At 43.1% G+C, this 10,822-nt stretch overlaps 1 protein-coding gene across 1 annotated transcript; it reads right to left on the minus strand.

The window, feature by feature from the left end:
- Positions 1–2,808: 2,808 nt before the first annotated feature.
- LOC147603063 (serine/threonine-protein kinase Nek3-like) lies at positions 2,809–9,197 on the minus strand. Its single transcript, XM_086797056.1, has 15 exons — positions 8,905–9,197; positions 8,285–8,585; positions 7,693–7,759; positions 7,453–7,518; positions 7,274–7,320; positions 7,102–7,147; positions 6,906–6,986; positions 6,731–6,773; positions 6,534–6,583; positions 6,357–6,438; positions 6,221–6,270; positions 5,842–5,915; positions 5,691–5,742; positions 4,928–5,551; positions 2,809–4,819 (listed from the first exon to the last, which is right to left on the minus strand). The coding sequence occupies exons 2-15, from the start codon at positions 8,383–8,385 to the stop codon at positions 3,578–3,580; spliced, it is 2,625 nt and encodes an 874-aa protein (XP_086653182.1). The 5' UTR covers positions 8,386–8,585; positions 8,905–9,197; the 3' UTR covers positions 2,809–3,577.
- Between the last annotated feature and the right edge of the window lie 1,625 nt (positions 9,198–10,822).

Consider the following 10,822-nt stretch of genomic DNA (forward strand, 5'->3'; position numbering starts at 1 on the left):
GATGCTTATCAATGGCAATTTTCATTAAGCTTGAGCATCTTTGTCAAGACACCGTGATGGGTATCTTGGCTCCCGTGGATGTTGAGGTATCGGGTTGCAGTGTTCTCTCTTTTTCTTTTGGTGCTTTGTCTTATTTTGTCATTGGAGCTTTAGGATCCCGTGTTGATAGGAGTGGTAGTTAATGGTGAGGATCCATAGGTGTTGAGCCGAAGAAGAAGTTATGGGTTGGATGGATTAGGCATGAAGCATAGTTACTAGGGTGAAGCGGGGGTGATTAAGAAGATCCAGGCGATGGGTCGTACCATTGACCAGGCTTGCGCCCACCATGGTCCCCCCATCCAGAGATGGACTTGGATGAGATGTACTTGGATGGCTTCCGATGATGAAGCTTTGTGCGGTGTGTGCACATAGGAGAGAGCCCTGTGAGAATTGCAGGTGTTGTGTATGGGCGAGGGAAAAAGGTGTGTCCATGATCCTAATCATCTAGATATTCCTAATCACCTAGAGACATTTCTTTTATTTTTTACATGTGTTTATTGGTCAGCACCCCTAAAGAGGGTTTTGTACTGAGTGGCCTAGGTGGCTAGATTTGTGAGCTTACCTTTGAGTTTATCTTTGAACGGTTGGATAAGCTCTGCCATTTGTAGCAATACCCCTTGGGTTGGTGGGAAGTCAAGGGGTAGGGTGGAGCTTCATGGTCGATGAGGCTGAGGATAGGCTTTTGATTATGGCTTGGGGAGCCACAAGTGTGTGTTACCTTCATGGAAGCCTTGAGCATTGAGCACGTTGGTAGGAACCTAGCGTTGAGCTTGGGGTTGCCTAACCAATGGTTGTGGGACCTTTAGTCACAACTTCCATGTATTGTGGGGGATGAGCACAAGTAGCGTTCTTGGGTAGCCAGAGACGAGTGTTGCTTTCATGATAGCCAACATTGAAGCTATGGCTTGGGGTTGGTTTTTGTTGGCTTAGTGGGTTTCTTTGCGATTGGGTTTCAGAGATGGCCATTTGGGGATCGAGAGTTCTATGTAGCCATCATAGAAGCCCTGAGCTGCAAGAAGATTATTGGGCACCCACCATTGATTGTCATGATAAAGGTATGAGGTCGGGGTGCTTGTAGTGTGGGTGGTCGATGATGTAGAGTGGAGTAGAATTGTCAATGACAAAGCTTGATTGTCATTGTTGGAGGGTGTTTACAGTGGCCTTTTGACGGCTTTGGAGAGGCATGGGGTGTTGTAACAAGACAGACTGCCGGTGATGAGGATGGGGCGTGGGGGGGAAGGGTAGTCAAGGGTGAGGGTGTGTGTATGATGTAATCTTGGGGACACAAGAGGACAGTAGCCCTTTTGTTGTTGATTTCCATGGTGGCCATTTCTTTGCGCCAATTGATTTGGAAGTGAGTGGCATCAATCCATTCTTTTCTAATGATAATCCGGCCTTGGAGTGCTCTTGCATCTATGACATAAAATTTGCACTCCAACTAGTTATTTATAATAGAAAATTTAGGAATGAAATACCCAACACTCATTAGACACATTTCATGTGATATTTGAATGTAAGTGTTTTCTTTTGTTAGTGTGGGTTTTCCAAGAGTTTTTCATGCCTTCAAGAATATGAGATTGGTGTGGACCATTGGCAGTGGTGGTCACAGAGTCTTCGGAAAAGGGAGCTTTGGCCATGGGATGTGAGTGCCAGGTATATAAATTGACTTTGAGTGTTTGAGACCCATTACGAAGGTAGACATGATGCATGTCTCAATCATGGATCAGTTGTGTTTATCGCATGAAGGGTCTACCCAAGCTGGTGTCATATGCAGCATTACCAAAGTCCATGACTACAAATGTGAGGTTGAATGTCATGTCATAGACTTTTACCTTGAGGTTATGCACTAGGCTCAAGAGTTTTGCAAATTTCCCATCCGCAAGCTTGATCACCAATGTGGTGGGGGCCTTAGTTTTCCCAACATGTTCTTGTGAGGATGCTTACGCCAGCACCTCCATCTAGGATGCCTTTGACCACATGTCCGTTTTATAGGAAATGGGTAAGGCTGTGTTGGTGTCATCACCTTCAAAGTAGTGGCCAAGTATTTACTTGAATTGTTGGTGCGCCTTTAGGTTTTGGGTTGTGGTGATGTAGTAGTTCAGGATGATGGGGGTCAGATTCATTCGAGGAATCTGAGTTAGCTCCCTCCTCCACCGAAGCTTGTAGTTTTTGTTCATCCAATCCCTTAGGTCATTCCATAATTTTGGACTACCTTTTAACAAGATGCCAATGTGCATTTGGATTTGGGAGGAAAGGCGGAGAGGCCGGCCTCACGTTGTTGATGAGGAGGAGCTTCCTGAGGTGCAGGGCCTTGATCATGATAAGGTGGACCAACAATAGTATATGGAAGTTCAATTTGGTCCTTATTTGATGGGGGTTATTTGATGGGGGTGGAGATTGAGATTTGGTTGTCGTAGGAGGGTAAAATCCCTCAGTAAATTTGGTGTGGGAACCTCGTGAGTCTCTGTCGAACACTGTCTTGCCTTTAAGGCTGAGTATTACTCCATCAGTGAAGATCTACTTTGCTTGACCATGCTAGCCACCACGAAGACTCGTTCATTGAGGTGTGAAGTCAACCTACCGTTGCTAGTAACTTTGTCACCAAAACCAATACAACCCACGAGGCATCCTCCAACCATATTAAATAGTCTACACTTACCTCTCAAGCAAGCCCTCACCATCGGAGATGCTACCATTCACACCGTCAGTGTGGCTCACCCACATTAAGACATCTCCATTAATGAGGCACAGGAGACCACCATGGAGATGTGGCTTCGAATGAAGGATTTTAATGACCTTTACTACACCAAGTTCACCACATATCAATTCTTCTAGCTCATCATCCTCATCTTGAGGAGGTACCCAAGAACCAAGCAAAGAGCATCTAGTCAATGACCTCAATGAAGGTCCCAACTTCGAACAGCACATAGATAGATCTTTCCAGCATGGTCAAATACTTCCATGGCCACAAGGTAGTCACTTTTGAAGACATGCTAGATACTAGATTTTGGAAACCTGTATGTATCATATGCTAACGGAGAACTAGTGCATGCATAATGAAGTGAGAGGTACGGTATTCATCCTAATGCGCATCCACATTTGCAAGACACCTCACACTAATGTATGAGACATCTTAAATCAACTTATACAATGGGAAAGCAAGTGAATTTTGAGGGGCAAGATTTTGGGCTGTCAGGTAGAGCTGCCGAGTCGAACGCTCGATCCTCATGTAGTGTACCTTGTCCCAGGGACCAACCATGCTCTCCCTGATCCGGCCGCGCACCAGGTACCCTTTCCTTCGTGTTTGCTTTTCTGCTGAATTCGATTCAATTGCAACCACGATTAGCCTAGAGAGGTGCCCTTTACTTCAATCTTTATTTGAGATTCAGACGCTGGAATGACATTCATTATGGTCTTGCAATGGCACTGGGCTGAGCACATGTCCAGCAACATTTATTATGATTCTTTCAGAGCCTCTAGAAGCTTCTAGAAGGTTATTAGAAGCTTCTAGAAGCCCTTGCAGCATATTTTTCTTTTCTCAATTATCCAGTTCCAAATCGTATTGATTATCCCCTAGCATCCCCTTTAAGCTCTTTGTCAGCCACATGGCTGTCTCCCTTGGTGAGACTTTCCCTCTCCCAAATGGCTTCAATACAATGGCCAACTCTTCCAACCTTTGCTGTTGAAGTAGCTGGGCGCTTAGCTCCAGCAAACCCTCGAGCGCATCGGCCCTCTGTCGGTAAGACTTCACATCAAAGCTCTTTGTCCTATGGACGTCAATCTCATGGTTGGAAACACTGACATGCTGCTCAGACATGTGCCGACTGGCAACGGTCGTGCCCATGGGTACGGACAGTACATCCACATCAGACTTTGGTAGATCCAGCAGTCTGCTGATATCCATTTTGTTGGAAGACTCACTCTCTCGGTCTTGTTGCTCCCCACCAAGTTGGAATGTGCTATGCCGGATCACATGTATGACATCATTGTATGCCGGTCGTACAGCGGGCACCTTCTCATTGATGTTGATCATGCCTTTCTCCTGGGTTTTATCACCATGCTCGTACTCATCATCAAAGCGGGTAGGGAAATTCGATGAGGTAGCAATCTCATATGATGGCATGTATGACTTGAACTTCCTTCCACTAGCAGGTGTGGAAGAGTCTGAAACTTCTCCAGCATGCTGATTCTGAGCTGTAGCACCCTTATACTGTTTCTCACTGCTTCCAGCTCTCCCAGAGACAAGCATGTCTTGTGTGGACAGGCTGAATTCTGGAATCAAATCCATCCTTGGAGCATTGACGGAGACATCAGGAGAATGATTGCCTCTCAATCCAACAAGTTGCACAGCCTTTTTGATGGAGTCAGATATTCTTGGCAGTCGGGGAGACTCCAAGGGCATGTCTTCTATGATACCACGATGTTTGTTATGCACGGTGTGGCCTCTGGACGAGCCTACAGCCATTCTATTGTATGCAGAGCTTCTTGCAGCATCCAATGCAGCTTGGTACATGGCAGGTTCACCTTCATGGAGAAGTGCATTAGCCTTCCTTGGGGTGAGGTTTTTTGGGCTACCAGCAGCAAGCATCTGGCGAGAATTCACCGGCGAGGTGCTCCTGCGTGTAACATTGATGGGCTTGCTGGGAGGAGGCAAAACTCTCCTTGACACGGGGGTAGTTGGTGCACTTGACTTGTGTTTTGCTGATGCAGCCCTCTCCTCGGTATCCTCTTGTAAGGCTTCTGCTTGAATTCTTATCCTCGGGGAATTGGCGGTCATTGGCTGTACAAAATGTTATCATTGCAACGTCAGATGGCACCAGCACTCACCTATTTCTAAAAAGAAGAGGAGCATTTTACACTCCGGCTGGTATGAGTAGACTGCACTTACATAGTTTGATGCATGCTTCGGAGTATGCTCTTGCATCATTTTCTTTGTGGATTCAGTCTTCAAACGAAAAGCACCTGTTTTGTCGGGCGTCCAAGGGGTAGTCACTGGAGGAAGTCCTTTACTCACCCTGCTACCAGTTGCATGTGGAGGTTTTACTTGAATCTTCCCAGGACCAGCCTCTCTGGCATCATCTAAGTCTTCTAGATTTTTTCGACGAATGCCAGCTGCGTAGTAGTTCTCAACTTCATTGGTCCATGCTGCCATGTTGGCCTCATTAGAAGCAGGTCTGGTTGGCAGATATACTCTGTTCGAAGCTTCCAGTATGTCTTTCTCATTGTCAAACATGGGCCAGTCACACACTTCAACATCACCCACACCATTGACCACTAAGTTACCTCTGTGGAGGTAAGCATTTGCTTTTTTAGGGCTGCTCTTTGTACTTATACTGTAGCTCTCCCTGTCGCTGCTGAGGTGGCTAGTATCTTGGCTCATATCTATGATCTCATCATTGAGGTGAAAGTTGTGTACAGTTCGTTCTGGAGTTCCGGCCAAGATAAGGCCACTTTGCAGCCGACATTGAGCCACAAAGGGTTTCAGATGAGTGTTTTTTAGTAACTCAGAAGCCTGAAAACGAGTCAAGTCAATAGTACTATGGCATATCAACACAAAAAATGTGCAAAGCAAGATGGTGAAAGGCTATAAAGAGCTAAACTAATGCATAACAACACAGATGCAGCTGCATTTATCAAGTTTGTAAACTCACGCTGGGTCTATGTTCGGGATTCTTCCGGAGCATGCTCTTTATCAAATTCTTACTGCAAAAACACAATCACAAAACATTATGGTCAAGACTGCACCATATGTTCAAAACTGTTATAGAGATAGGAATGAAACAAACCAGGGGATAGACCTACAAGGCACTAGAGTACATGCTTGGCAAAGGTCCAATCATAGATTTGTTGACTTTGCTCACCAAGCCTTGCATATCCTGTAGAATAAGGATAGAGTTTCCAAATGTTACTTGTTGTCTAGCCTCTGAATAACCAAATGCAAAAATATGAAGCTTAGAGCCGTCAAAGTTTACACATACAGCCCACATGTTCTTGCTGTCAGTGCTGTCAGAGAATCTGACAACAGCGGGTAGGGGATTTTGGAGCTCATGGACAGCGGGCTATCAAGCCCAATTAATACTTGCCTGTCTGCAAAATGTGGACTGTATTTGCTATCACAATCGCATGACCTGCACAAACGTGATCGTAACAAGAATTTACTGACAAGATTCTGAGTACTTACAAAGGCTTTGAATGCAGGTCTGTGTGCAGTCATTTCATACATACAGCAGCCTGCAGAAAACAAGTCATCATCATCAAAGGGAATGTCTTTTGAAAGACCTATGCACACAGTAAAAGAGAATAGATGTTTGTTGCACCTAGGGACCATATGTCAGATTTGAAACCATAGGGAATGTCTGCAAGCAGCTCTGGACACATGTAATTTGGGGTGCCCACCACCTGGCATGAAAATGTAGTGAGAAAATTGTATATGGCCTTCTTTCTTTTTTCAGCCAATAAAGCATGATGGAAGAGGTTAAAGTATACAGGCTTACCGATGAGGTAAGATCATCTGCCTTGAGCATCTTTGCAAGCCCAAAGTCTCCTGTGGCCAGGTTAAGAGCATAGCATTATTGATAGGAATGGACAAAAAGCACCATAGAGTAAAGATTTCTGAAACATGAAATTGGCTTTGCCTTGTTGGGCTCACTCAAGTATGGCATTTGGAAGGTAATGAACATAGTAGACGTACCGAGCCTGATGTCTTGGTCTTTAGTCAGAAAGATATTTGAGCACTGCTCACAAAAATCACCAAAAAAGTCAGAAAATTCATGGCCTTTTCCATTGCTTTGGATGGAAAGACCAACCAGAGATGGATGCTTGTGACAAATCCAGAAAAGTTTTATATTTTTAAATGTTTTGTGCACCTTCAGATCGCGGTGCAGGATGTGATTTGAATGAAGGTAATCGACAGCCAACAGAATCTGCGAGAACCACTTACACAGTCTCTGAAGAGGAGAAGACCCTCTATCAGTACATCAAGACTCATACACCCTTAACCAAATCAGGAGTCTTTTAGGAACCCCCAAAAACTAGCAACATAGAAACAATATATTTACCCACCTCCTCCGAGAAGTAGACTCCATTGGCTTTCCTTACGAACTCCGCCCTGCACCATCCATGCATGCATGCACATGGTCAGATCCAGACGAACTGGCATGGCACTACCTGCATTGGGACTTACAAGAATCGCTACCATGAGTCATTTCCACAAACAGAGAATATGTCAACTCACATATCACCACCTTCACAGTAGGTTGTGACAATGCATACATAGCAGCCCTGTAAAAACAAATAGATACATAACTCTCTCTGTCTCTCTCTGTCTGTGTGTGTGTGTGTGTGTGTTTTGCGGGGGGTGGGGGGGTGGGAGAGATGTGTGTGTGTGTGTAGGGATAAACAAAGTACACATACCTTCTCTACCCATGATTCTTTATAGCCTATGATGAAAGGATGATGTACTCTTGAAATCAAGGCCATCTGAAACCCCACAATGGGCAGAGGTGAGTGATGTTCATGTTAACATCATAAAACCAAACCTACGAAGCTTGATAAGGAACAAGCTCGAATCTGATGTTCAGAGTGTGCTTCGTCTTTGATCTATAAGCTGACAAGCAGATGCACATGGTGTATAAGAGGGTTATGTATGTGGACCTCTTGATGTGCTGATCTACGACACCGATCGGTCTGGCGTGCAAGTCTTATTTTTTTGAGCACATACCTGTGCACATTGCAACAGTTCAATCAGAAACCATATATACTAGCTAATTTTTAAGAGCTATCCATCATCCTGCCAATGTGATAATTAAAGCATATGTTATTGGAAGGCTATGTGGAGATCTTTTTGGCATGTACAAGATCTCTAAAACCTCAATCTTTAATCTTGATGCTGATAACAAGTCAAGTTTGATGAGTAAATCCATTCTTTTGAGTTAAAAAACCAATGTATGAGCTTGTTTGATAGTGCAGCCATCATTGATAAACCAGTTAGAGGTTTAAAAATAGAGTTAGGCCCACTAGTCATCATTATTAGTTAATAAAAACATGATAATGAGCTGATTGTGGGTTTAATTTGGGATTAGCAATGGAAATAGGCATACTAGTCATCATTTCTAATCGATGAAAACAAGGTAATGGAGCTAAATTAGAGGTTCAAAATGGAGCTAGGCTTTCTAGTCATCCATCTCAGTCAATAAAATCTTGATAAAATGAGCTAATTAGAGGTTAGCGATGGAGTTAGGCTTACTTCTTTCTCTCAAGCTTGTGATAGACAAGAATGGCAGAGCCGAAGGCACCTTTGCCGATCTGTTCCATGATCTCGTACTGGTCCATTTTAGATTCCATCATTGAAAGTGAAACCTAATGCTGGTCTGCTGTTGGTGGTGGGGCTATCTTCAATATTGGAAGCTACATACTAGTTCTTGTTTTGCTTACTACAGATTTTTGCAAACCAGCCAAGTGCCTGCACAATATATACACTAGCCAATGGCTGCACATCACTCGCCCATAGCTCTTGCTGAATCTGTAAAGAGGGACTTCTGGGTTAACTGCAAATGGGAACGGTGGCATTGAATATTGGCTTTATCATCTCTCTCTCTCTCTCTCTCTCTCTCTCTCTCTCTCTCTCTCTCACACACACACACACACACACATAGCAATTGATGTGATGATTGATTACAGTAGCTCATTCTGATCTCTTGTCAGCTCCATCTCTCTCTCTGACACGCGTAATTATAAGCGGTTCGTTAACTCTCTCTCTCTCTCTCTCTCTCTCTCTCAAAATAAACAAGGGCAGGCGCGCGCACAGAAAACAAGCTTTTCTCTACGTGTGCGCGCGCGCAGTACAGGTTCAGGATTTCATATCACCTTACTGATTTCTGCAGTGGGCACAAGGAATGAGAAAGAAAGGAGAAGAAGACGATGGGCAGCGCTCAGAAAGGCGAGGGATGGGCAGAGGAGAAAAATTAATGTCTTGAAAGAAGAAGTCGATCTTTGAGCATGCAATTGTAAGAAAATTGTGGGCGTGCAGAGAAGTGCGATCCCCCCTGCACGAACACTCACTCAGAGGCACTCTCAACGGGGTTGTGGGCGACGACTACTGCAGCTGCCGCTAACATAGCAAGGTTTTTTTATTACTACAAATATATATTTAGAGTTTCAAAATTAGTCTAATTTATCCACTATCTTCGGCGACTTTCGGCAAATGTAAATATATTTATATTTTGTAATATCTGGGCCGCAGACCGCCAAATTGATGACTAGATTTGGTGCTACAGATGAACAGAGATTACAAGATTTGACACCACACTTCTAACCCTTAAAAGCCTCAAAATACTTTATTGCAAGAAACACACCAACATTACTTGTTGATATAGCCAACACATTTTTCACCTTGACACCGCCCCAAGCCAATAATGTATGCTTCTTAGTCTCATTTGGCCCTAACTCTTCAATTCACCAGTGCCCGTGCTCAAAAAAAATGTTTTTTTCAACCCTTAAAAATAAAGGCAATGCTTAGGTTTTTAACTGAGATTTAAAAAATCACTACTTCCAATGAGAAAGCTGGGCTCAACATGCTGTACTTTACATTCTAACATTTAGCACACTTCATAGCTCAGAGCTTAGGTTTTATTTGATTAAAAAGACTTACAAGCTTCTTAGTTGTGTTTTTCCCTCAAGATTTGCCACACTTCTCACTAGGTCCAAAGAAAAAGTTGGACTCAGCATTTGGCACTCTTCATATCTTAAAGCTTCGGATTTATTTGGTAGAAAATGGGGGCACATCAGCATTTACACCTCTCATGAGTTGACTCAATACATCATGGCTCTCACAAGCTTTGGCCTCACAAGTGACAAGTATAACCATTGTGTGTTCCTGCAAGCTTCTTACATGCACCATTTATTCCCAAGGTCCCCATGTCATTGATAATTACCATTGCATACAAATGTACATCCATACATACCTTCCAAATCATCATTTACATTTCACTAAGATATATCTCAAATTGGCCAATGTTAAGTCATACTTTTCTCTTTCTTCAACCTTGTCACTCATCACAACATTGACCCCAAATCATTCTTATGTTTTGAAAAAGCCTTTAAGCAAGATATTTTACATTAATGACTTTCATTATGAGCCACTCATTACGACTCCTAGACTTTCCATTAAAAATATGAAAACATGACCATACGTGCGTGTCCTCTTTGATGATTGAAAAGCTGATTGTGTATTTTAACCAAAGGCACTACAACCAAGGTCATTATATAACTACCCAACCTATGAGGCCTATAATTAAAAAAAACTTAACTTTCTACTTGGTTGTTACAAACAACACCTAACTCAAAGACTTTGCCACGATAATTCAATGGCTTTCATATTTAAAGTTAACAAGCCAATAATTTGCCATGACATATCAAAGATGCATACTTCCTCCCAATTTTTTATGATTTATAGTGGATTTTTTTATTTAACTTTAAAACAAACCTGTAGAATGAAAATGTATGGAAGGAAACAAATATTTGCTAGGAGTTGTAACATTATATGGTAGTGATGTGTGTGAACACACTTAGGACCGTCGGGGCACTTTTTCCCTCACACTAGGAGGTTTTTTTCCCCGTATGTATGTACACCGTCTTATCTACTCATTTTGGGGTGTGTACTTATCTTTTGTATCTGGCACACATTTGTTCATTCTGATCTAGTGAGTTTGTGTTCTCTCAAGCTTCTCTATCTTGTGTTTGTGCATTGTTGCAACCTTAACCCTAATTCCAACAATTGGTATCA

Source organism: Cibotium barometz, chromosome 65 (assembly GCF_041138505.1).
Source record: "Cibotium barometz isolate CiBa-2024 chromosome 65, ASM4113850v1, whole genome shotgun sequence".
NCBI classification, from domain to species: Eukaryota; Viridiplantae; Streptophyta; class Polypodiopsida; order Cyatheales; family Cibotiaceae; genus Cibotium; species Cibotium barometz.